The following is a 26,498-nucleotide window of genomic DNA, read 5'->3' as shown; positions in this document are numbered from 1 at the left end:
TATTCTGGTTACATGGATGACACTTACTTTTAACCTTATTTTTATTAGAGGTTTGTATCATGTGGTCCTGGCCAGCCCACAGGAAGGGCTAGAAACTTCATGTAGGAGGGGTAACACTTCCTATCTCCGTGTAAACAGCAGTTCCCTCCAGATGGGAAAAGCCAGCTGTAGGGGAGGCTGGAGGCTGTATTCCCACATATGGCAGCAGGATGAGGCATTCCCACAGTGGGGACAGACCTTGCTTCCAATAGCCAGAGCCCTGCCACCATGTAGCACAGCTCTGTCCCAGGCTCAGGAAAGATGCTGGGGCCAGGAGACCTTCTCTGAGGAGCAGTGGTGAGGAGTGGCAGCTCACCAGGAGCTGGTGGAGCTAGTGGAGAGGTAGGCAGTCAGCATGGGGCTGGGGCAAGGGCTCAGGCCATGGAGCAGCTCATGGAAGAGGAGGACATGTCCCATGGGACATGCTCCAATGGGGTCTTGGAGTGAAGAATGCCAGGCGGTGAAAATGATTGTTACTGTGGGCTGGGAAAGAGCTGCTGTGCTGTGGGCTGTGTGTACACCAACACAGGAAACCCCAAAGCTTGAACTTAGCAGGAGCATCACCACCAGCTTTAGCAGAAGGAAAATTCCTCCTGCTCCCTACCCCAGGGCCTCTAGAGGAGCTTGCAACTGCCCAAGGTGATTTAATGGTGCTGATGCTTCTCTCTACCTTCCAGAAGACTCAACAAACACTTAGCCATTACTGTGGCCTGGGAATCTGGGACCCACAGATCCAGAGATGACAAGGTTCTGCTGCTCACAGCTGTAGGTAATGACACATATTTGCTCAATTGCTTTATCTGTCTGGAATCTCCAGGTATGCTGCTTGTGGAACACAGAGCAGGTCCCAGCTCAAACGCTTGGGTGCAAAGCAAGAGACAGCAGGTGGTTGGAACCAGAGCAGAGTGCTGGGCAGGGAATGGTGTTGGATTGCCTGGCCAGGGTGGCGAAGGAGAATCTTAGGAAGAAATTTGAAGTGAGAGACTTGAGTGAGCAGAGAGGGGCTGTGCCTGGTGCTGTAGCCCCGGGGACACTGCAGAGAAGGCAACGCTGAGCAGCCTTTGGTGAGGAGGATTCAATCGGGAGTGATGAGTCACGCATGGAAGGGCTGGTGCGGTCACTGGGAAGCATTCCCAGTGGAAGATGAGGACAAGGAGTCACTTCAGATGTGAATGGATGTTGCCAGTTCCCAAATCTGTTGTGATGGTGACAGAAAGTGGCTCTTTCAGTTGGTCGGTCACCGGCTCCAGGGATGTGAAATGCTGGCTGAGAGAGGCCAGTGAGGTGTGAAAATGTCTCTTGCTGGGATGATTTTTTGCAGAAGTGTTGCACAGTCCAGCTGTGCTGCAGATGGGAGTCCCACCGTCACAGGGAGACATCTGTCCGTGGCACGGTGTGCAGAGGACGTGCAGCCTGCACCCAGGGGTGGGGAGGGACCCCCCACCTCTCCCTGGCCCCTGCTCCCTGCTCACATAAGCCCTGGCCACACTTCCTGGCTTCTTGCAGCTGCTCCAGCGATGGAGCGGAGGAGCTTTGTGCCCACAGCCATGCCCCACCACTTGTTCATGCTGGAGAGCCCCAGAGCTGATGGGGAGTGGTGCGGGGTTGCTCTGGTACCTGCCTGGCAGAGGCTGCCAGCTGCCAGCCTTTGTGCAGCAGGAGCGGCTGAGAGCCTGGCAGAAGGTACCAGAAATGTCTGGCAGGAGCCTAAATATAAAAATCCTCTTTAGAGGTACCTTTTTTCTGTGAGATGACATACAAAGTCTCTTGACTGTTAAGAAATAAACTTGCAGCGTCTCTCTGTGGTTGTGTGTAGCAGAGACAGGGGAAAGGGTCAGGGTTTGGCTCATAATCTACCCAGAGCTGCTTTGTTTGGTGCCAGGCCTGTTTCACAAACAGTATGCACAGCCGTGCTCTCCTGAATTAAATGATAACTGAGGGGAAGAGAGAGAAAGAGGGCGTTCCAGCCGGGTGGGAGATTGATGGCAGGTCAGCGAGGCCAACAGAGGCAGGAAGGTTTCCGTAGAAAGGGAGAGGAGCCCGTGGATGATTGAAGCAAGGGCTAATTCCACCCCAACAGTGCCCTGGAAACTCTGATGAGCACAACCAGCAAAAGCATTTTGTTTCCCCAAATTTGGAAAACCAGATAGGAGTAAAATCTATTTGCTTGGTTTTAACCTACTCAACAGAGCTGCAAATTAGCTTTAGGTTTATGCAGCTTGAACTGTAAGCTCCGGCATTCCCGATGGCTTCCCCAGAACAGATTTCTTGGCTCCTCTTGTTCACTTGCAGGACTTTTTTTGCACGTGCAGCCACATTTTTCATGCTTGTGTCTTGCAGGGATGGAGGGGTGGTCTGGGGAACCTGCTGTACAGGCCTTGGGCTGGTCCAGGCACTTCCCGCGGTTTTCAGATACTTGGGCTAACTGACTCATTTTTCCTCCTGACCTTGAAAGCTTATTTCTGTCACACCAGGACAATCATGTTCCTTTCCTTACTGTTACAAGGGTTCCTGCTGGATCTAGAAGTGATAACAAGTGAGTAGAGATTATACCCCACGTGGACTCTGGATGCTTTGTCTGGGGCAGGAGAGACGCAGGCTGTTTTCCTTGTCCCCAGTCCAGCCCTTGCAAGTATCTCACCTCTGTAAGGGAAAGAGCAAGCAAACAAAAACTGACTGTAAAACTTGTGAGGCTTTGTCTGCCCGCACTGCGAGGGGCACCTGGCTGATGGGAAGGTGGTGGGCAGAGGGGTGGCTCGGCAGGGCCAGGGCTCTGCCAGGCCTGGGGTGCTCCTTCTCCCTCTGGGTACTCCTCGGCCTCGGAGGCTGAGCTGTGGGGGTCTGAGGGCTGAGCCCCGGAGGGATGCTGAGCCCCAGAGGGATGCTGGGCCCCGGAGCGATGCTGGAAGCTGAGGGTGGCTGTGAAGTACCAGGGGATGGGGAGCCCCGGGAGGGTGTGAGACATCAGGGGGGCCGTGGAGCCCCGGGAGGGGTTGCTGAACTCTGGCGAGGGGCTGCGGAGCACCCAGGTCGGGGGGGTGTGGGGCAGCCGCGGGGGGATGCGGGGCACTGGGCGATGCGGGGTCTCGGGGATCCTGGGGCGGCGGGTGTGTGGGGCCGCGGCTGGAGGATGCGGAGGCCGGGGGGGGCTTCGGGCCGCGGGGGGTGCGGGGCACTGGTGGAATGCGGAGCCGTGGGGGGTTACAGGGGCGCCGGGGCTGCGGAGCGGCGGGCGGGGGGGGCTGCAGGGCCTCGGGGGGTGCTGGCCCCGGGGGGCGTGGGGGGCCGGGCGGGTGCGATGCGGTGCGGGCCCCGCGCTCCCCTCCCCCGCCGTGGGGCGGCGGGGGCGGCGGCGGCGGAGGAGGAGGGGCTGCCCAGCACGGGCAGGGTTAAAGCGCCATGTAACCGGAGCGCGGGGCTGTCGGGGGCCGGCCGGGGCGCGGGCGACGGCGAGCGGCGGCGCGACCCCGCTGGACGGTGCGTCCTGCCGCGGCGCAGGTGAGCGCAGGGCCGGGGCCTGGCACCGGGGGGGAGGGGGGGGAACCGGGGTGGGGGGAGCCGGGGCCGGGGCGCATCCTCGTGGGCGGCTTTGTTGTGCGCGGCGGTGGCGGGGGACAATGGGGCGGGCAGGGAGGCGGCACCGGGCGCACCGGAGCGCGGCGGCGGCTGCTGCGGGAGCGCCCTGGCCCCGGCCGATCGGGCGGCCCCGCGCCGGTTCCCGGGGGCTCGCGGCGCCGCGCCCGGGGGCTCGGGGCAGCGCCCCCCCCCGCCGCTACTTGTTGCCGGCGCACGGCCCCCGGGCGGGTTTGGGGGGCGCGGTGCGCCCGCAACCCCGGGCACGGCTCCCTCCCGGCCCCGCCGGCTCCCGTCGCAACTTTCGGAGCTTCCCGCGGAGGCGCCGCGGCCGCGTATCCCGGGGGCGCGTCCCGGGGCTGTCACGGCGGGGGCGGGCCGGGTGCCGGGGACCCCCCCTCGCGCCGCGGCGATGCCGGGACGGGCAGGGGAAGCGGGGCGGGGGCGGAGCCCGGGGCCGCGGCGGGAGCCAGGCGAACCCTCGGGTTCCCGTCGGTGAAACGCAAGTGATGGCTTCGGGGCGGGGAGGGCTCGGGGCGGGCTGGGGTTACCCTGCCCGTGGCTCGGCGGGCGCGGGGCAGCGCCGCCCCCAGGCCGGGGGGCACGGGGAGGGCTTCCGGGAGCCCGGGATGCGGCGGCAGCGCTACCGGGGCTGAACACCTTTGTTTTCGGTTCTGGGCTCGGGGCTCTGTCAGCGCATCTTGCTGCTTCTCTTCCCGCAGGAGCGCAGCTCCCGGCCGACGCCTCGGGCGTGAAGTGTCCCCGGGGCGGGGGACGGACGGGAGGGGGCGGCCGCAGCTGCCAGCCCCCGGCCCAGCGGCAGGTACCGACGCGGAGGCAGCCGGGGGCAGCGCTGCCGGCATCCTCCTCCCCCCGGGCCCGGCGGGCGGCCCGGCTGGAGAGAGCGGCGGGGGAGGGGGAGCATCGGCACCGCGGGATGGGATGGCCCCAGCGTGGGGCACAGGTCCCAGGGATCGGGGAGGGAAAGGCAGCGGGGGGGGAACCGGGGCGAACACTGGTCCTGGGGCTCTCGCTGGTGCTTGCCCGACCTCCCTCCCTCAGTAAGGGGGGCAAGGGGAAGGCACGAGGGGGCTGAAACGTGTTGTCCCTGCAGCAGCACTTACCTTTTCAGCCTCTGTCTCCAGTTTCCTGGGTTTTAATGAAATGAGGAGTGAGCCAGGGTGTCCCAGCCCTCGGCTCCAGGAAGGGCTGGGGGCTTGAACCCCACTGTACGGGGCCAGGTGTGTGTGTGGAGATGGGGACGACGAGGTGTCATTGTCATCACTTTGTGCCCTCTTGTGCAGGAAGGGGAACGATGAAGCAGTGACGGCTCCAGACAGAGGACGTGCCACCGCTGAGCGAGACCCACCAGCGTGACGGCAGAGCCCCCGCAGCCCCCAGCGCTGCCCGCAGGAGCCCCGGCCTGGGCGCCTGCTGCCCGCCGGGCACATCCCTGGGTGGGGGGCTCGGGAGAGCCAGCCTGGCTGGTCTCGGCGGGACATGACCGAGATGAGCATGGTAAAGAGCCTAGAGCGGCTGGAGCAGCGGCTGGCCGTGATGGTGGCTGCCCAGGAGACTTCTCAGGCCTGGTCTTCACTGGGAGAGGAGGGGCCGGTTTGTTTTTTGTTTCTTTTCTTTCAACTGAGCTTTGCTGAAAGGCAGCGGGCGACGTGCCGGAGCCGGGGTGGCCACAGAAGGCTGCTGTGGTGCGGTGGGGAGCGGAGCGGGGCAGGAGAGGAAACAGGGGGGAAAATGGAGGGAAGTGGTGAGCGGAGAGGGGCCAGGCACAGGAAATGGTCGGGGGGGAGAGCCTGCCCTTCTTAATGAGCATATCTGCCAAAATGGGCTCCCTTTCTTGCTGAACTGCCAAGCCAGCAACTCTTTTCTTCCCAGGATTAGAGGGAAATGCTCAGGTTGGGGAGAGTTAAAGGCCATTTGTGTGTGCGATAGCCCCAGAGCCAGCCTGGAGGGAGCCAGCCCCGGCCATTGGGGTCCTTTATTTCTTTTTGTTATTCAAACAGGGCTTGGGTGATGGCTGCCATCCCCGCCATCAAGTAAAACGCTTCCCTCCAGCCTTTTGATATGCATGCCCCTGTCTGGAGGCAAAGTCCGGCTGTCTCCCCTGCAATCTCTCCACCTACTGGGGACACGCACCTGATAAGGGCCAGCTTGTTTTCTCAAGAAGAAAAACTGAAACCAGCCCGAGCCCAGCTGGTGGAGCAGCCCTGTACCCAGGGACGGCGGGGTCCAGGGGCAGCCCCGCCGGGCCGCCTTGCAGGTGAGCCCACCCAGCCCCTGCGAGCCCACCCAGCCCCTCTGCCCGCAGCTGGTGAGCTCGGCAGGGCAGGCACCGGCAGCCTCTCGAAGCAGTTAATACTGTGGCATGGTCTTTAACCAGTTTGGCAAACCTTAAAGAAACTGGTATTGCAAAACTAGGGCGGGATCCAGAGTCAGCGGGTTCATTGTCTCGGTGGGGTATCGCTGCAGGGCACGTCCTGGTCACCACGCAGTGTCAGGGCTGCCGCTAGCGCCAGTCTCTCAGGGAGCCTGCAGCACCGGAGCTGGAATTCTGCATTATTTCATTTTTTGTGGCTTCTTGTATGAAGCGTATGGCTGTAGTGCATGCCGGTATGTTTGCAGTGCATTAGGCAATGCAAACACTGCGGTGCTGGTTTTCTCCTCCTCCCGTGAGACAGAACATGTGAGGGGAGTGCTCTGTTTCTTATTATTTTCGTAATGCCCTGTGTGCACGTGTTGGTGTGTGTTTCTGCGAGGGGAGGAGAGGACAAAGAGCTGAGCCTTCCTCCCTCCTAAGCAGGAGGTGGTGAGGCTTGTGAGGACAGTGGCTCCTGTGGCAGGAGACCCTCAGTCAGAGGGGTGCTGGGCTGGCCAGCCAGCCCTCTTCAGCAAGCAGGATGGTCTTGGGCTTGTGGCTTCCTTGCTTGTGCAAAAGGCAGCAGCAGAAGGGAAGGGAATTGCAGTCCTGCTGACTAGGTGATCTCAGGTGGTGTAGCTGGAGAAGTGCACGGAACAAGCAGTGTGTATGCTCCTGTGTATGTGCTGGTTGCTCCTGCATGTATGCTGCAGGCCCTGCCTGCCCCTGGTGAGCTGAAATGCCTGTGCTTAAGCCAGTGCCTGTGGCTGGACCGGCAGGGCTCTGGCATGTGGGTCTCCGGTTCTGCCAGGGAGCGGTTCCTTCCAAAGTGATAACTCTGTTTTCCTACTTTAGAATTGGAACAAAGACGATGTTGGAGCTCCCTGAGCACGTGGCAAAGCTGAGCTTGGCACATCGGGTGCTCAGTCCTGGCTGTGTGTCCCTGGAACACCTGGCCGCTGTGTCACCCTCCTCTCCACCTCCCCAGTGCTGGGCTGGCACGGACACACTCGCCCGATTGCCTGCCATGGGCTGGCCGTGCCGGGCACTGGGCAGCCGCCAGGGCTGAGAAAGGAAAAGCCATTTTGAGGTGCAAGTTTGAACCTCCTTGGCTCAGGCTTCCAAAAAGGCTCCTGAGAAAGGATCGAATGCAAAGGTCTTCTGAAGGTCCTGGTGGGGTTTTGAGGGTGCAGGCGTTCTGCAGGGCTGGGAGGTGGCCTTGCCTGCTCCTGTCCTCCCTAGGTCTTAGCAGTGTCACGCTGCCCCATCTCCTGGTCCCCAGCCTCTCCTCTGGGTCACCCTTATGCTAAGAGAGCAACATATCCTCTCACATCTCCCTGTATTGATACCCAAGTAAGATTCACTATTTTGTGGTAAGATTTGCTATTTTTTGTGACAGCATCACTGCTGGCTATGACTGCTGCTGTTCCTACAGCATTGCAGACCAGGGAGTGGGAGCGGACCCATGAGAAGCTGGCCTGGCTGTGCCGCACCGGGGCATGTTGCTGCATCCAAGAGCATCCAGGGCCGGAGTGCGTGGGGCTGGTGTGCGTAGGGCCGGCGTGCAGGTCCGTCTGCCCAGACTAGGGGCAGCCCAGCATGTCTGGGCAGCTCCCAGGAATTGTTTGCCGGGTCTGGGAGCCGATGTGCTGCAGCAGTGGGATTTCTGCATGCAGCTGTAGGGGTTTATGCAGCTCTAGACTCCCTCTGGTGCCATTCCTCTCTTTCTCTGTCCCTTTGTTGGACAGAGATGTCTGCAGGGGGAGGCAGATGTGCACCCAGGGGCTCTGCTGCAGAGGTGGGTGCTGGACACCTGTTTTCTTTCGGGTTTGGATCTTACCACGTTTTTAACACTGCCCTTGGTATCCAGAACATCAGACCCTAACTGGTCTTTGTTTGTCTGAGGTGCTGACAGCCGATCTCAAAACAGAAATCTCAATTGTTAGGGAAGCAGTTGGAGGCGATGCGGAGTGAGAGCGCCGGGGAGGGGGCAGCAGGGCTGGAGCCCGGGGTCTCTTTGGGGCTGGGGAGGGGCTTGCTTTTGCTTTCTATAACAGGGCCTTAGGTGGGTAAAGCCCTGCTAGCTCCTTAGCTTGTTGAGCTGATTTATGTGCTCCTGAAATGACTGTGCTGGCGAAGGGGCAAGTTGCAGCACAGATCCCTAGCCCAGCAATGAGGCAGCTCCACGTAGTCCGGGATGCCTCTGGGGGAGCCTGGGAGCCTCCACTTCCAAAAACAGGATCCAGGGAGGGCACCCGCAGGAAGGCAGAGGCATCTGGGCACAGGTGAGTCGTGCCCCACCTCTCCCTGGGGGATGCCTGGCTGGGCTTTCTCTGCTCAGCAGCAGCTCAGCAGGGGGTGGTGGGTGAGTGCTGCCAGTGCAGACCCCTGCCCTGCCCCTTCACCCTGGGGCGGGGGAGCTGAGGCCAGGGTCGGGGCAGGAGGAGTTTTCTCCCTTTGCATTTTAACTCACTGCAGGCGCCAGGACTTTGCCCCCCATGGCGAGCTGTCTGCCATGTCCAGCTGCTGCTGTAACAGCCCACCCACTGCCGGGTGTGCTGGGCGACCAGAGCATGCTGAGGCTGGTGCCCAGAGGGGTGGGATGTCCCCTGGTTTCTGCAGGGTGGCTGGGAAGTGCAGCTCCCCTCCAAACACGGTCTCAAGCTGCCTCCGGGGGACCCCCCCTGGCAGATCCAGCCTGGGCTGGGCAGCACCAAGCCCCGGAGCACCCCACGGTGGGGTGGGCCAGCGCAGCCTGGAGAAGAGCCCCAGTGCTTCCCTAAGGACAAATGAGTTGTGCTTGGGGGGGGTCTCTTCACAGGAGCTGGTGGATCTTCAGGGCTGCCGCATGTGTGTGTAGGTGTCCAGGTGCCCATCAGCTCTGGTACCACTCCAGATCCATCTCTGTCAGACCCCTCTGCTAAGGGCATGAGAAGTTGTGGCTGGCTTGAAGAGCTTATGCTGTCTGCTTTGTCTTGCCTGGGGCTTTCTGCACAGCTAAATTTTTGTTTCCACTCTGGCTTCCACAGGCAACTATGAAAAAGGACAAAAGCCATAGCCGGGACGAGGCAGACTGCAGGGCAGAGTTGATCCTCATCAACGGGGACTGCACGGGTCCCACTAACGATGCACCCAACCTTGTTCTGGAGGCAAATGGGAAGCCCAGTGCTCCAGGTGAGTCTCGCCATTCTGTGCCTGGGGTGCACTGTGCCTGGGGTGCACGGAGCCAGGGGTCTCCCAGCCGTGTGCTAAGGGCTTGCTGGGGTCTGCAGCACTGCAGCTGTGACCAGGGTCCCTCTGTGACTCCACTGGGTTTCTGCTTTCTGGCAGTACTTCCAGACCGAGGTGACTGAAGCAGCTGCGGAAAGGGGTGCCACACTGGGATGCTGGCTGTGCCCCTCGATGCTTTAACTTGCTGGGAGTGAGGGAGGTGGGGAACCCCACTTGCCTGAGGGATGCTGACAGCCCAAGGGGCTGCATCACAGCTCCTGGGGTGCTCCAGCCGTGGTCCATCCCCACATCCCACCTCTTGGGTTTGTGAGGTGACAAGCCCTCAATAGCAGGCATATGGTTTCCTTATGTCTGAGCTTTTGGGAACAAAAAAGTACATAAGAAGGGTCCCCACACTTGCTATCAGTCCCTCCCTGTTTTGGGGGCAGGTGGGTGATCTGGGACTGCTGGTGGCAGCAGTGCTGTGATGGGGAGCCTTGGGGACACCGCTTGTCTTCTGCTCTGGGCCACATTTCTCCAAGAGGAGGTTTTGGTCTCTTCAAATCACAGCTTGCTGCTCGGAGCAGTTGCGGGCAGAGGCGTGCGGGGCACAGCCAGGATGGCTCAGGGAGTCTGAGGCTGTTCTGCCTTATCCCTGCGCAGATGCTGGGGGCCTGGGGCTGCCGTCCCTGAAGAACAAGAGGGTTAGCAAGGGAGACCTCTCCAAGGAGGGCCTGTCCTGGCCTCTCGCTCTCGCAGGGGTGCAGGAGGTAAGTGGCTCCCCAAGGCTGCTCAGAGACCTTGCTGCCCAGGGGCTTTGTGGGCTCTCTGTGGGGGGAGCTGGTGCTTGGGACCCTCGCCTGTTCCCCTCCAGGGTGGCTCTTGTGCTTGGTGCTGGGGGAACAGTCCAATGTCAGATGCAATATTAATTTGCAAGCATAATAATATTTGTTTTCACTTTTAAATTCCTGATTTACATTATGGCAACAGCAGCAGGAGTGTGTGGTACAAGATGCAGTGATGCCCACTACATGTTGCAGCAGTCTAAGGATTATTATGCTGAAATTTTCTTTAAATGTCTTGGCCGTATTGATAGACCGAAGCATCTCCTGTCTCCTACCGCCAGGATTGCCTGCTTTTGGCTGCTTTGGGGCTGGATCCCGGTTTTGCCCCGACTCTTTTTGTTGACTAGATTGACAAACCTCCAGGGTCTGGAAGCATTTTTTTGCCTTCTGGCTCTATTGTTTTGACTTTGAAATAAAACCCCAAGGTTGGAGATCTGCCTGTGATGAGGCAGCTTCCAAAAGAGTGAGCCATAAATCCAACTGGGGTGAAAATTCTGCATTCCCACTACGTTGGGTTCAGAGGTTCTTCACTAGCAAAAGCTCATTTTATTTTGAAACTCTGTTGTGCCGGATGCAGGAAACGTGCCTGGGTTCGACTGTTTGTAAACTGCGGCTGCTGAAACCACAGGGGAAAGGCTGCCTTGGTGCCTCTGCAGGGCCGGGCTGCGGGAGGGAGCACGCCCACACCTGTGTGGGAGCACCCACACGCGTGTGAGCAGGGTGCTGTGCCCGGGATGGCTGCTCTGCCGGGGCCCCTGGCTCTCATGGCGGCTGGTCCTCCTGGCTGCTGGCTCCCGCTGCTCTCGGTTGCACCGCAGTGGCTGTAGCTGCAAGGAGGGAGGGGAGGGTATCGTTGAGGAGGGAGAGTATTGTCGAGGGTGCACGTGACGGCTGGAAACAAAAGTTGATGTAACAACTGCTGGTGGGCTGCTGCCCCAGTGCAGGGTGCTGGGGGCTGGAGCAATGGGTGCTCCTGAGCGTGGCTGTGCAGCCCAGCAGAGATGCTGTGAAGTGCAGGGTCGCACCAAGAGGCTCAGCCTAAGGCACCTCCCGCAGCTGCCTGTGCTCCTCTTGCCTCCCCCATGCCCCCGTCCCCGCGGCTCCAGTGCTGCTGGTGCCCAGCCCCGAGGAGCACAGACTGTCGCTGGCCCTGCGTGCTGCTGGCGTGGGAAGGTGTCTGTGCCACAGCATCGATGTTCTGGTTGCAGGTGCGGCCCCAGGGCAGCACCGGCTGGGAGAGCAGCCTCAGGCAGAAGCCCCCCGTCCGCCTCATCTTCCAGGCAGGGCAGACCCGGCACGTGATGAAGATCAAGGAAACAAACAGCGTGGAGCCTGTCAGGGACCTGCCAACTCCCCTGCGGGTGAGGGTCTGTGGGTGAGGGTCTGCGTGGGGCCAGGGCTTCCCTGGGTCTCCGGACACCTGCCAAGTGCTTTCAGGCAAGCAGCCTCTATGCCTCAGTTTCTCCTGTGAAGTGTGTGTGTGTGTGTCTGTGAAGTGTGTGTGTGTGTGTCTGTGTGCTGTTGCTTGCTCCTGCTATGAACTGGGTGCTTTGAACGCCCTGGGGTGAAAAAGGGGCAGGGAAAGGGAAAAGAGCAAGTGGAGCGCTGCTTTCTTTGTGTCTTGCAAGTGAAAGCAGAGTAGTTTTCCCTCAGACACCCCAGTCCCGGACCCTTCCCCCTGCTCCCGTGGTGCCCCCGCTGCCTGGCTCTGCGATCCCTGGCTGAGGGGCTGAGGGTGATGTGGGGCAGGTCTCTGCTCCCCCCTGCCCCTCTCCCTGCCTTCTTGCTGCACTCACGCTCTGCTTTCTCCACTGCGCAGAGCTCCAAGCGGCGCCTGGCCGCGTCCATCCCTGTGACCATCGACCTGGGGGAGGAAGATTCCAGGGACTCGTCCCAGAGCAGCAGCATGCTCTCCGGCAGCAGCTCCCAGGAGGGGCAGAACGGCTCTGCTGAGCTGGGGGCTGAGGAGCCAGAGAGCAGAGACCTGGGGATGGCGCTGGAGTACCAGGTACGGAGGGGCCAAATTCTGCTCCTGCACTGAGAGCCTGTGCCCGGGACAGTGCAGGATGAGGGTGAAACCTTCCTGGCTTGTCCCAGGTCTGCAGGTGAGAAGACCCTCTGGAAACCTCACTGCTGCTTCTCCTGCCTCCTCTTCCCTGCCTGCCCTTCCCTAAGTGTCCGGGGTGTGATGGTGCCAGGCTGTCGCCATCCATGGGGCAGTGACAGGCAGCAGGGTCGGTGCAGCTCCAGGGGCACCTTGCTGCAGATGGGTGCTGTACTGGGACCAGCCCTGCCGAGCCACGTGTGGGGCTGCAAAGCCTCCAAGGGCCCCCGAGAGACGCGTGCGTGGCACACGCTCTGCCGGCAGCCGTGCTGTGCCGTGCCCCGCCGAGACAGGCAGTTGCATGTGCAGAAAACATTTCTGTTGGGGATGCTGGAGAGAAACGAAGCTGCTGGAGCTGCAGAGAGTGATTCAGTGCCTGCGGGCATCAGGGCAGGGCCCCAGACTTGCAGGAATTGGGCAATTGCATCTTGCTGCATAATTAGGTGCCTAATTGCAGAACAAAGCTGGGAAGGAGGGCTCTGCAGGGGGAGGTGACTCTGCTTCTGTGCGAGGTGCCTTCCAGGTGCCTTCCGCTGCCCATGGCCCCTGTCAGGCTGCTTGTTGGGGGCCCTCAGCATGGTCACGACAAAATTCCTGTCTCTCTTTCTCCTCCCTGTTTTTGCCCTGCCCTGTTCCCTGCTCTCCCCTGTAGGAACAAGAGGAGGATGGGTGCCCTCTCCCTGGGTGCAGCCAGAGGAGCTGAGCTGTGAGCGCTGTGAAGGGGGCTTCCCTGTGCCAAGGAGCAGCCCCATTTGCTCAGGGAGCAACCTTGGTGCAAAGTCCTGCCTGTGGCAGGCGGGACACATAGCATCCCCTGCCATGCTTCCCACACCCCTTGGCCTGGGCTGCGGCTTGGCACCAGCATGCACTGAGCCAAGTTCTCCCGTGGCTGTGGTGGGCAAGGGGATCAGGCGAGGCCGCTGTGCTCCCTGGAGCAGCTGCCCACCTGCCTTGCCCATCCCCATCACGGGGCCTGCTGCAAGCTCTTCAGCGACAGCCGGCCCTTCCTAGCTGCTGGTCTGTGAGGGCAGGAAAAGGCTTCCCACGGTGTGCAGAGACCCCGGGAGGGCAGACAGGAGTGGGCACGCACAGGGCGCCGGTGCCAGGAGGGCTGTGCAGGACGGAGCACGCACTGCTCTGTGCATGCCAGGCGCCAGGCTTGGCGAGGGGCTGGTAACGCACGGACCCTCCCACTGAGCTCCTGCGTGGTGCAGGGCTGGGAGCCAGTGCTGCGGGGGATGTGTTCTGCCATGTTTGTTGAGGGACGGGAGGTGCGGCTTTTGTAGATCATTGTGCAGAGGTCCTCGCATGTGGCTGCTCTGCTCCAGTGAGTGACGCATGTGGTGGAGCAGCCCTGCAGGGTGCTCCACGGCTGTTCCCCCACGCTTCAGAGCTCCACTGCCTGGCTGTTCAGATAAAATGGGGAGTTTGTGCTTTTGGCTGATCTGTGTCATCCTCTTTTGCTTTCAGGATGGGAAGGAATTTGGAATTGGGGAGCTCGTCTGGGGAAAGATCAAAGGTTTTTCCTGGTGGCCTGCAATTGTTGTCTCCTACAGAGCCACGGCCAAGCGCCAGGCTGTCTCGGGCATGCGGTGGGTGCAGTGGTTCGGAGACGGCAAGTTCTCCGAGGTAAGCCTGCTGCCTGCCCCTGCCTGCACCCAGGTTCGCCCAGGCTGAAATCCCCTCCCCTGTCTGTCCCCTTCCTGGGGCTGCCTCTGGGGTGTGTGTGCCCCCAGCTGCAGCCTCCCCAGGGGGCAGGGACCCTCGGTGTTTAGCGCTGTCGGGCTCTGGCATGCTCTTGGGGCTCTAGTGTCTATACCTAGGGACTGGCCACCGTAGGGTGGTGACGGGGATCCAGCAATGGGGACGTCTGCCCGGCCCATTCTCAGGGTTTTTTCCAAGCCCTAGTCTCTAGGGCTGCCCCTTGGCTCCCTGCCTGGGGAGGGATGCCCTCCCGGAGCCCCATCACCCCTCGGCCATCCCATGCCTCCCTGGGGCTACAGGCAGGAGGGAGGGAAGGACTGGTGCCGGGAGAGGTTTGGTGCCAGCAGAGGGTGCAAAACACACATCCTATCCTCCAGTGCAATGCTGCTGCCTCTGCCCTCCCCCTCCTGCCGCGTGTACCCCACTGCAAAGCTGATGCTGGGCTTCCTCGTGTGGCTGCACAGTCCAGACAAAGCCCCAGCAGCACAGCACAGCCGTGGCCTGGCGCCCTCGGCTGCGGCGGGGCGTGTGGTGCCGTGGGGGGCGCAGGCGAAGCGAGGCATGCCCATGCCGTGCCCGCTGGTAAGCTTTTGTCGCTCTCTCCCAGGTTTCTGCAGACAAGCTGGTTGGACTGGTGGCCTTTCGGCAGCATTTCAATTCCTCCACATTTAATAAGCTGGTCTCCTACCGGCGAGCCATATACCATGCCTTGGAGGTGAGGCAGGGCAGAGCTGGGGTGGGTGGGTGAGGTGCCAAGTGGAGCGGCTGGGCTCTGCGGGGGGCAGCGGGGGGTAGGGAGGGACAGGCTGTGCTTGGGGTGGCTGGTGCAGCTGAGCCAGCAAAGGTAACTCTTTTTTGAGCTTGGCACTGAGCACCCCGTGGGCCTGATCCTCATCTAGGGGATGCGTAATGCTCTTAAGTTACAGTGCTGCAAACCCACCGACACCTCTTCTGCCTTTTCTTTGCTCCTGTTGCTGGCCAGGGAGCAGGCTCTGGGCTGGGCTGTCCCTGCTGCCAGCTGGGTTGGGGCTGGTGGAGGTCAGATGGGCTCATTGCAGAGAGGGGAGGCACACGAGCGTGGCCAAGGGCACACTCAGTGCAGGAATCTGGCAGCTGCTGCTGGGCCAGGGATGCTGAGCCCTGTGTGCGTGCGTGTGCGTGTGTGTGTGTGTGTGTGTGGTGGGGAGGGGGCCTGGGACCATGGCCCTGGCAGGCATGTGGGCCATGCACGCTGCAGCCAGGCTGCTCCTTGGCTGGGGACCAGCCCTGGGCATCCTGGCCCACGATGTCCCTCTCTCGGCAGATTGCCCGGAGCCGGTCGGGGAAGACGTTTACAGCCGCCCCTGGGGAGTCCCTGGAGGAGCAGCTGAAGCCCATGATTGACTGGGCGCTCACTGGCTTCAAACCCTTGGGCTTCAAGGGACTGCGACCGCCCAAAGCTTTAGGTGAGGTGGTGGCACGAGCTGGGCATGGGGCTGGCGTGGGCAGCAGCCACCGGTGCCCAGCCGCTGCAGGCCACCCTGGCTGGCACTCTGCTGCAGCTGTGCTGGCCCATGCTGAGGTGGCCCTGGGGCTCCTTGCTCCTCAGTGGGATCCCCCACAGCAGCATTGCAAAAAGCCGCAGGAAAGCACCCACAGAGCCATTGCTCCTGGAAGTCAGTGACCTGGCCAAACCTCAAGCCATGCATGGGGAGTGTAGGTGGTCAGGAAGGGCTCTGCTTTTGGGGGGTGGGACCTGGCAGGAGATGTGTGCCCGGGAGCTCCTGGGGCTGGAGGCTCATCCCCAGGGAACCACCTTTCCTTTGCAGAGAACGGGGCCCTGAGGAACGGGACGGAGGAGGTGCTGTCCCTTGAGCAGTGTCCCCCCACCAAGAGGCTGAAGACTAACCTCTGCAACAACAGCAAGGAGCAGCGAGTGGAAGAGGACCAGACCCGAGGTAACCAGCAGCAAGAGCCTGGGAGCGGCATGGCCTGGGCTGTGCATCCCAAAAAGCACTGGGAAACCTCTGGGAAATGGCTCAGCTCTCCCCAGTGGCCATGGGCTTTGGTTTCTGAAGGCAAAAGCTGTTGTGGTCTTGTCTTATGCTCACTTGTGCCTTATAAGACACCAGCAAACCCAACTGCAAGACAAGGTGCCACAAGCTGGTCTCCATTACTTGCTCAGCTTGGAAATGATCCACGTGTTGTGGCTTTGAGCTTTAGTTCTAATATCTCCAGCAGTGATTGCACATGGGTTTTGCACCAAAATATCTGTCAGGCCCATTGCCTGCCTTCTCTGTGCAATGCTCAGCAAAGCTGTAGCAGTTTTAATGCAATAAATAAGGCAGCTGTAAGTAGAGTGTGTTTAAAGTTTCTTACATAAGGAATAATAAAGATCTCTCTTTTTAATTTTATAAAGAACAAATGGTTTCCGAAGTTACGAACAACAGTGGGAGTCTCGAAGGTAATCGATTGCCGTTACTGTCTGTCTTGGGAAGGTGTGGGGTGATGCGGTTGCCTGCAGGCAGCACTAGGCAAAGGTTGTGGGTCCCATTTTAAGCACGCTGTGGAGAAAGGGGGGCAGCGCTGTGCCTGCAGATTGCCCGGCCTCCCTTTGTGCTGAGGGGAGCGGACAGGTATGTAGCTATGCAGGTCCTATGCAGAGTCTCCCCTGCGGGAGCTGCAGCTGGCAGAGGCTCCAGCCCCTGCATCCCGCGGTGAGGCGGAGGTGGGATTCTGCGCCGGTGCGTGGGCTCCCTGCACCGGGGTGAGCAGAGCTCTCTGTCCCACAGACAGCTGTTTGTCCTGCGGCAGGAGAAACCCAGCCACCTTCCACCCGCTGTTCGAGGGGGGGCCTTTGCCAGACGTGCAGGGTAAGTGCCACCGTGCAGGGCGGAACGGGGGGTGGGTGGGTTCCACCACGAGGCTGCCCCTTGGCATGTTCTCTCCACTTGAAGCACTGAGGGTACTGAGTATGTACATCTCCGAGCTACTGGCATGCACCAGGGATGGAGCTAAGCTGCATTCTCTCTTCACCCTCTGAGCACAGATCCTGATCCTCTGTCCTTCTCTCCTCCCGGCTGTCATTTTGCTAGGATAGATTCCTGGAACTCTTCTACATGTACGATGAAGATGGCTACCAGTCCTACTGCACAGTCTGCTGCGAGGGCAAGGAGCTGCTGCTTTGCAGCAATGCCAGCTGCTGCAGGTGAGCCCTGCGCATCCCTGTCTCAGCTCCTTGGGCTGAGCTCCCAGCATTGCTCCTGGGGAGCAGGGTCATGCGTGAGCCTGGCCAAGGTGCTGTGCTGGTCCCCAGCTGGTTGCCATGCAGCAAGTCCCAGCACAATCTACCCATCCCTGCTGAGCCAGGCTTCACCTGAATTAACCCCTGGGGAGGCTGGCAGGAGCTTTACTGCCCATACCTGGGTCCACCACCTTGTGTTAGCAGCCTTAAAAAACAGGGTGCTGCCTGGGAAAATGTCTTGCAAAATAGGGTGGGGGTTCTGGTGCATGGCAGGTGAGACTGCAGGAGAGGCTAGGGTGACCCCATGGGGTTTCTGGAGGTGATGGGCACGAGCTGTTGTGGTTTGGGCAGGTGCTTCTGTGTGGAGTGTCTGGAGGTGCTGGTGGGGCGAGGGACGTCGGCCAAGGCAAAAGAGCAGGAGCCCTGGAACTGCTACATGTGCCAGCCCCAGAGGAGCTATGGGGTGCTGCAGCGCCGGCAGGACTGGAACACCCGCCTGCAGGACTTCTTCACCAGTGACAAGGGACAGGAATACGTAAGGGCTGCGGGGAGGCAAGCCCAGCACACTGGGCTTTGGGGGAGAGGGCCGCAGAGGGCAGGGTGAGCAGCTCGGAATTCCTCGGTCTCACTCATCCACCCTCTCCAAGGGTGCTGGGTTCTTGGCCCCACAGGTGCTGCCCTGAGGGCAGAGGCGATGCTGGTAGAGCTGGGGTTTGGCCTCGTAGAGCGTTGCAGCGCTGCCCAGAGCTGGGGCTTCATTGCTCTCTTCATTGCAGGCTGCACCCAAAATCTACCCAACGGTCCCGCCGGCAAACAGGAGACCTATTCGAGTGCTCTCTTTATTTGATGGGATAGCAACAGGTAAGGCACTGGAAGAGCACTGTCCTGGTGGCTTGAATGAGTGGCTTCATGGCCTCAAACTTGTCTCTGAAAGCTTGGTGGGGAGAAGGGGACAAAGGGCAGGGAGGGGGGTCCCCATCGGAAAGGGGATGAGGGCAGTGGCTCCCCTTCCTGCTGGACAGGGCTGTGGGGGAGGGAGGGATGGAAGGAGAGCATGGGAATTTTGCTCACAGAGGTAGAGGTTCCTGCTGCGCCAAGTGCTGTCTCGGGTGGCTGGCTTCGCAGAAGCAAGAGCTGTGGGAGCGCTGGTAACCTGGCCTCTGGTGAAGTACCCGAGGGCAACTGGTTTGAGTCGGTTCACTCAGCTCTGGGGTTTTCTACTTTCTGGAGCAAGCCTGCCTGGAGGAATGGGTCAAAAATTAGTTTGCTCATCCAGAAGTTCTTTGTGACTGCACCCACCTAGGACATGCAAGAGTGGCCCCGTCGAGCTTCTGTGCTGATGAAAGAGACTGGGAGACTAAAGAGAGCAGTGCAACCTCAGACCTCTGTCCCTTGGCAGGGTACCTGGTGCTGAAGGACTTGGGCATCCAAGTGGAGAAGTACATCGCTTCGGAAATCTGTGAAGACCCCATTGCCGTGGGCACCATGCGGCACGAGGGCAACATCACCTACGTGCACAACGTCAGGAACATAACCAAGAGAAATGTGAGCACGGCTTCTGTGGGAGTGTGGGGGAACATGCCACCATGGCTGTGTGGGTCTCACCCAGCCCACCAGCCCTGGGACGGGCTTTCCTCTGTGCTGCCAGGGAGGAGAGACCCGCTCACGGGGGGTGTCTCCTAACTGGGTCTGTCTGTTCGCTCTAGATCGAGGAGTGGGGTCCTTTTGACCTGGTGATTGGTGGAAGCCCCTGTAATGACCTCTCCCTTGTCAATCCGGCCAGGAAGGGGCTGTATGGTAAGGCAGCTTCATCTACGGGCTGGGTACTCCCGGGTTGTCCCTGGGGCATGGAGCCCCACCTTAAGGTCCAGGGAAGTGGTTCAGCTCTGGTCTGTTTGGTGGTGGCTCCCCTCTGAGCTGCAAACCCTGGGGTGGCACCTGCAAAGCACAGGCTGCTGTCTCCGTGCCAGTCATGGTGGGGGGGGGGCAGCCGTGCCCCCCGGAGCCGTGTTCCCCCATGCCGCAGCTGGTCCCAACCTGCCGCTCTGGCTTTCTCCCTTGCAGAAGGAACTGGGAGGCTGTTCTTTGAATTTTACCACCTGCTCAATTATGCCCGTCCCAAGGCGGGAGAGGAGCGCCCCTTCTTCTGGATGTTCGAGAATGTGGTGGCCATGAGGGTCAACGACAAGAGGGACATTTCTCGGTTTCTGGAGGTAAGGATGGCTGCCGGCTTTGGGACAAGCATTGGAGCAGGAGACACTTGCTGGGCTGTGCAAGGGCCTGGCCCCGATGCTGGAAAACCCCCTGCCTAATGCACATGCCAGGGATCTAAGTTTTCAGTCTTGGCTCTGTATGGATCCCCTCTGGCTTTTCAGCAGGTTAACCCTGAGTGCTAGTTCTCAGGGTGTGTGTGTGTGTGTGGGGGTGTGGTGTGGTGTGGAGAGATTTTTGCCAGCCTTGCAGAAAGCATCTGTTCAGAGGAATGCCTGTTATTTCTAGGGAGAGGGAGGTCAGGGACTGGAAAGGATTTTTAACTCTGTGGTAGCCAAGACAGGCTGTGGGTCAGCAGGGACCCTCATGTGTAAAAGTCCCATCAGAGGCTGATGGTCCTGATCCTGGCTCAGAGAAACTGGCAGTGACGTGTGCTGTGACTGACTGGCTGCTGGCCATGGTGGGGAGCCCACGTGGCTGACCAGACCATGCTGTGGTGTGGAGCAAGGGTTTGCTGGGCTACTTCCTTAGGAGGACTTGCTGAAGGCTTTAAGTCCCTGTAGTGCAGTGGTGAGGGGCTTTCTGTACAAGAGGGGGCTGAGCCCACACCTCTAACTTTTATTTCCCCCCTCCTGTGGCCTGCAGTGTAACCCAGTTATGATTGACGCTATCAAGATATCAGCTGCCCACCGAGCACGCTATTTCTGGGGCAACCTTCCAGGGATGAACAGGTAATCCTTTGCTGTCGCTTTGAATCTCTCGCTGTAGTTTTGTTTTCTTTCGTGGTGCTTGTGTGGTTCTTTCCTCCTTGGCCCTAAGCCCAGCTCCTGGGAGCTGAAGAGCTGCAGCTCCCATAAGGTGCAGTTTCCTTCCCTGTGGTGATGCACACATGATAATGTGCTTAGGAACGAGCAACGATGAGACTGTGGGAAAAGTGAAGCAGCATCCTCTGCCCTGGACCTGAAGCCGTGGAGGGAAGTGTGATGGGGCTTGTGCAGGATGCTGTTGGTGTGTCTGGCTTGGGGATGTATGTGTCTGCTGGCCTTTGGTTTAGAGCCAGGCTGATGCGGCGGTGCTGCATGGCAGCCCCTCGCCCTGCTCAGTGCCGTGGGGGCTTTGCTGAAGATGAAGCTGAGCAGCCACCTTGGCTGGGGCTGCTCAGCCTGGTGCTGTGGCAAAGCATGACTGTGCTCCTCCAAATTCTGTCACACCTCACAGCACCCCGAATTCATGGCAAAACACAACAGAAAGCATTAAAGTAGAATAAATTTCAGTTACTAGCAGTCCTGCACACCAAAACTCCTAGCAACAAAAACTGGAGTTTTGTCACAGCAAATCCCTCAGCCAATAAATGCAGACTGAGTTTAAATCTTATTGCATGTTTGTATTTGAACTGCCAGTATTTGTTGGAGTTAAAACTAATTAAAGCTGAGATGGAGGCATGTAGGTATTTTGAAGTGAAACAGCAATTACCTTCCCTCTGCCGTGTCAAAGGGCGGGTGAAATGGCACTTGAACTTTCATCTGGCTGGAGGCGAGCCCAGCGCTGCGGCTCAGGGCGATGTCCATGGCACAGCCTGGGGTGGTGCTGGCAGAGGTGGCTTGCTGAGCAGAGGCAGGCAGGATGGCATGGGCACGGCACTCCTCCAGAAGCATTACTAGGAAAAACTACAGAGGGTGTTGGGGGAAGTGGGTTGGCGCTGCCTGGCCCTGTTGGGAGCGAGGCCAGCCACACCGTTCAGGTGTACGGGGCTCTGACCGTGCTGGGGAGCAGAGTGCCCTTCCCATAGCAGGCTCCTGAAGGTTGGCGCTCTCCGTGTGGCTCGGGAGGTGCTGCCCCAGGGGAACGGGCTGCACCTGCCCTGGGAGGAGCTGCTCTGGTCTGGGACGAGCTGGAGTGGGCACAGGTGGGCATTTGTGGCAAACAACCTCTAATGACTTGGTGGTTCCTCGCCGAGTGATCTATTGACCTCATCCAAGCCAGAGAGGCTGCACGAGGACTTGACTCACAGAGCTGGGAAGAGGAATTTAATATTGTTTTTAGATATTTAGCGTTTGTTTTTGGCTCCCCCTATTCAGTGCTGGTGCTGATTCCCAGTGGAGAGATTATTGGTGGCTCTTCTGTTTTGCTTTTCCTTTTATTTTCCTAATTCAATTTTAAAATAGAGCCAGCATACTGGTGTCTTAATCCCTGCCAGCTTTAACTGGGAAACCTGAGCTCTGCTGGGGTGTGTTACCAGGGGCATCGGCTGCTGGTGGTGCTGGGCTAGGACCCTGCGCATGGGATGGCAGCATTTCTGTTCCCACGGACAACTGCCTGGAGCAGTGATGCTCCAGCATCTGGCACTAATGCTCCAGCCTTTGAGGCAGGCAGTCCATGGAGGTGACTGGTATTTCGGTAGGAAAGCTGTGGTGGTTGGAGGAGAGGCCGCTGGTGGGATGAACACGTCACTGCATGCTTCAGAAAAGCACAGCATGCTTGCTGGGTTTCACCTGATGGCTGTGCATCAGGGCACTTCAGTAAGACAAGAGCCCTGCACCGCATCCTGGCTCTGAGAAATTTGCCTCTTAATTGCAGTAAGACTCAAAACCTGAAATGATAGTGACTGCCCAGGGTTGCTGCTTTCCTGTCAAACTTACCAAGGTGTACATCAACATCTCTTGCCTATCTTTTTTTGGGTCACCCAGGGGCACCAGTGTTTCAGTACAGTGTATATCAGTGCAGTATAGCAGCTTAGTCTACTCCAGAGCTGTAATGGAAAATTTTAGCATTGCTGGTCTTTAACTTTGGCTGCCCTCAGTGTCTGTAAATGCATTGGTGCTGTGAGCCCCTGGAGCCGGGGAAGCCCGCTGTTCTCTGCCTGCAGGCATGGCCGGGGCGGGAGGCACATCCACGTACTGGCCACGTGTAGGTCTCCATGAGCCAGGAGGTGAAGCGTGGGGCTCCTTCCATCCCAGTTGGCTCCCCTGGGTGGGTCATGTCCCGAGTCCGCAGGACACTTGGGCCCCATCTGTCAGCGGGTTAAGTTGTGTGGGGCAAAGGAGCTTGCACAGGTACGCGTGGGGTGGTGTGTTGGCTGCCTGTGAAGGCAGGAACAGGGCTGCAGGAGGGGCAGGCACTGTTCTGCTCCGCTGCTGCCTGCAGCGAGTCTGGCTCTGGGCACAGCCGGAGCTGTGGCGGTGCCTTTGCCAAACGCTCCGAGGGCTTTTGGGTGGAAAGCGATATGCGTCTGCTTGCTGCCACTTTGGGAAAGAAAACCTGAGAGCTTGGAGGAGTCTTGGCAGTGAGAAGCTTCTGCTGAACAAGACTGTAAAACACAGGCTGGGGCTTGAGGGAGCCCCGGGCTGACCACAAGGATGGGATGGAGGGATGGGATGGAGGGATGGGATGGAGGGATGGGATGGAGGGATGGGATGGAGGGATGGGATGGGATGGAGGGATGCTGCATCCTGGCTGTGGCCAGTGAGGGCAGGGGCAGCCACTAAGCTGTGCCCGCGCCTCTTCTGCCTCTCCTCTGCAGGATCTTTGGCTTCCCCCTCCACTACACAGATGTCTCCAACATTGGCCGCGGGGCTCGCCAGAAGCTGCTGGAGAGATCGTGGAGCATCCCAGTCATCCAGCACCTCTTTTCCCCGCTCAAGGATTATTTTGCCTGTGAATAGCAAGCCGAGCGTCCCTCGTCTCTCTGGTAAAGATGCACAGCTCCGCTGCCGTGGCGGGAGAGGGACGGGCACGGCCACCAGACTCTGCCATGGCACCATCCCTCCCTGGCCACGTGCTGCGGGAAGGCAGTCTGGCCCCGCAGGGAGAGCTGAGGAAATGTCTTTAACCAAAGAACCTGGCAAGGTAACTTCTCTTTAAAGGGACTAACGGCAGTGATATGTAGAAAGTGATGGACAAAAGAGCTTTAATTACCCAGCGCAGGAAGCTCTGTGCATAACTGATGAGACGGGAACTCTCCTCCAGAGCATTAAATATTCCGTTCTAGCCTAGAGCTTGAAGGTCACAACTTGCTGAGCAGTAGGTGTGGAGGCAGCTGCCGGGGCGCTGCAGGCAGACGTGAACCACAGCAAATTACTGCTTTTCCTAAACAAACAAAACCTCTCTTGAAGCAACTGCCAAAAATCCCCAAATTGTAGCAGCAGGTGTAAGGGGACCCTGGTCAGGTTACATACACTGAACATGCAGGATACAGAAACCAAATCTTTTTTATTTTTATTTTTTGATAAACTTTAATTTTGTTGTTTAACGTCTATTGCTGCTTTAAGGCATTACATAAGAATGTGGAGATTCCTAGACCTGAATGTAGCTGAAACTGAACTGTGAGGTGATAGAGTTACTTTTCTAGCTAGAACTAAAGAAATATTGTTTTATATGTTTGGCTGTAGTTTACAAATATTCACTACTTCCTTTTTAAAGCATCTAAAACTTTTCTTTACATTTTAAGATCCTGCTGAGTGGTCTGAAAGCTTACACAGTAATCAGAGCAGGGAGGATCTGGGCTCCAGTGTCCATAACGGAAAATGTTCTCTGAGCATTCATTTCCCAAATGAATGTGGTGCGTCGGCAGGAAGGGTGGCATTAGCGTAGTGGTCAATGTTGTCTTCAAAATACAGCCCCCCAAGATGTCCCTACAGCGTCACAAACCCCAGCAGTATTGGCAGTGTGTTAGCTGTGGTGCAGGAGGGTCCGGGAGCACAGCACTGGTCTTCCCCGTGCCCACCCTGCTCTGTGGGCAGGGGGGGTGACCCTGCGAGCACAGCAAGGTGGGAAAGCTGCTGTGGCTGGGGGCTGTGCGTGTCCCCCCCGCCACAGGCAGTGTCACTGGTGGAGGGGGGGGGGGTGGGGTGCTGGGGCAGGTCCTGGGGGTCCGCAGGCAGGGGCTGTACCTCTCCTTCCGTGCGTGCCCCTCTCCCCGTGCATGAGGGAAGGATGCTGCTGCTGCTCGCGTGCCCAGGGGTGGGGTGGGGGGCTCCTGGGCCATACCCCTGCACCAGGAGCTCCTGTGGCCACCACTCTGCTCACTTTTGACTGCCCTCGTCTGCTCCCTAACTTCGCTGGAGTGATTTCCTCGCTGTCGCTGGAGCCCTGGGCGTGCTGCTGCCATGGCCAGCGTCTGGGGAGATGCGGGTGTGTGCGCAGTGGAGCCCGGCCACCTGCGCCAGGTTTTCTGTAGCTGTGGGGCTGCTGTCCCGGCCCCATGGACTCCTGACTCCAATGCACATTTCAATGCACTGAAACAACTTGTAATGTTCCCTCCTCGGTCCCTCTGTCCCCCCCTACCTCTGCTGTTCACTACAACCTGCTGCCTGGGTCTGGCAGAGTCCTTGGGTGCCTTCTCAAAATTAATGTGGTCCAAACCATGGGCCAGCCCTCTGCCTGATGCCAGGCTGTCTCATGAGGTGTTGTACAGCATCAGTGGTAAATGAGAGCTCCTCTCCCAGCTCCTTCTACCTCTCTGACACATGGGGACCCCCTCGCCACCCTCCTTAAGGGTGGTGGAGGACGGCAGCCTCCTGGGAGGAGGGAGCCTCCCATTTTCCACTCTTGTTTGCAGCTTTCCACCCTATGCCCATCCCCAGCCTCTGAGGACCATCTCTCAGTCTCCAGCCCAAGGCTGCGCTCGGGAATGGGCAGGAAGGGAAGCCCAGGTGGTGTAAAGGCTTTTTTTCCTCGGTCCTGCCTGGAGGTTTCTCTTGAAAGTCTTCCCGTAGGGGTTTGCTCTCAGTGCTGTGTGTTGGAGCCGCACACCTTCGTTAAGGAAACGTTGGAGAAAGCCGGGTGGTCTCCATGTCACTGCTGGCACCTGTGATGCTCCACAAGCCCTGGGGACAAGTAGCACCCTCTTGCCACCTTTGTCACCAGCCCCCTGACTGGGATGATGGCGGGGTGGGTTATGTGGGTGCCGGAGGTGTTCAGGGATCCTGGCATCGCCACAACTGCACCAGCTGGTTTCGGACCCCTTGCCAAGCCCCGATCCTTATGCCCAGCCTGGACCCAAGTCACAACACTAATCCCTCCGGCCAGCCCCAGCTGCGGTCCCTGAGCGGAGCCGGCACTGGGGCTCGGGGGTGGCAGCCATCCTCTGCCTTGGGATGCTCCCGTGGCTTTTGTTGTTCCAAACGGGCTAATATGAAACCTCCACTCCGTGACATCTCTTAATTTCATACTGCAGATCTCACATCCTTTCCTATCTGATCAAAAGAAAAATAGACGAGGAAAAAAAGGACTTGGGGAAAGTAAACAAAGATAAAAGAGGAATGAGAATTGTCTTGGCATTAAGCTTACTTGATAAGAATTGTAGTAGACAAGTCTTCCTTGAAATGTTTTTCCCTGTAAGAGCTGCCTTTTATTATGTGTTTATAAAAATGTGGTAAGGAGAGGTAGATTTCAGAAATGCCTTTTTAATACTTTGTAAAGGTTTCTAACTCTCCCTGGTGCTATTTTTTTAGGTTAAGGATTTTTGATGTTGAAAAGTTTTGCAGGTCTTTATACAATCTTTTAAAAATAAAAGTGCATAATTTTGTTGAACACATTTCATACACTTTTTGTATTGGGAGTGCAAAAACTCAGAACTGCCTTGTCTACACAGTCTGACTGATTTTCGTGTGGGGAAAAAAGGGGAACCATGTCAACAGTTTACCATTTATCACCGTCTAATTAAAAACCAGTATTTCTGTATGACCGGACAGTCCTTATTTGATAAATTCATCATGTGCAGAAGAAGGGGCTTTTACAGGGGGGCGAGTGTCACAGCAGATGAGCTGGGTGGCACTTGGGACATGGTGCAGCGATGGGCTCAGCAGTGCCAGGGTGACATCGGGCTCAGTCATCTTGAAGGTCTTGTCCAACCTCCGTGGTTGTGTGTGACCCCGCTGGGATGTGTGAGCCCCCAATGGGTTGTGCAAGCCCCCTGATGGGTTGTGCGTGCCCCCGCTGTCCCCCAGGGGAAGCAGACGCCTGACTGAAGCAGCCAGGCCTGGCCGGGCCTGATGGAGGTATGGGGGGTGTTGGGGTGTGGGTGTGCTGGGGTATGGGGGAGCCATGGCATGGGGGTACAGAGGTAGCAGGGATGCGGGGCTGCTGGGGTGCAAAGGTACAGGGGTGCCAGGATGCGGGTGTGTGGGGGTACTGGAGTGCTGGGATGTGAGGGTACAGGCTTGTGGGAGTGCTGAGGTGTGGGGATACAAGGGTGCCGGGGTATGGGGTTGCGGG

At 58.7% G+C, this 26,498-nt stretch overlaps 1 protein-coding gene across 1 annotated transcript; it reads left to right on the top strand.

Annotated features, from left to right (window-relative positions):
- Positions 1-4,175: 4,175 nt before the first annotated feature.
- On the top strand, positions 4,176-25,964 carry DNMT3B (DNA methyltransferase 3 beta). The gene is given in 21 exon segments (XM_055814471.1): positions 4,176-4,435; positions 4,917-5,226; positions 9,016-9,160; positions 9,860-9,966; positions 11,250-11,402; positions 11,861-12,049; positions 13,616-13,774; positions 14,457-14,564; positions 15,153-15,294; positions 15,658-15,786; positions 16,248-16,292; positions 16,621-16,676; positions 16,678-16,701; positions 16,924-17,036; positions 17,424-17,607; positions 17,849-17,933; positions 18,472-18,617; positions 18,779-18,869; positions 19,137-19,285; positions 19,929-20,014; positions 22,804-25,964. Coding segments are annotated over 20 exon segments (2,367 nt in total). The 5' UTR covers positions 4,176-4,435; positions 4,917-5,112; the 3' UTR covers positions 22,946-25,964.
- The last annotated feature ends 534 nt before the right edge of the window (positions 25,965-26,498 follow it).

Source organism: Falco peregrinus, chromosome 9 (genome assembly GCF_023634155.1).
Source record: "Falco peregrinus isolate bFalPer1 chromosome 9, bFalPer1.pri, whole genome shotgun sequence".
In the NCBI taxonomy this organism is placed as follows: Eukaryota; Metazoa; Chordata; class Aves; order Falconiformes; family Falconidae; genus Falco; species Falco peregrinus.
The sequence above is the reverse complement of the archived record's forward strand: the minus strand, read 5'-3'. Positions and strand labels throughout refer to the sequence as shown.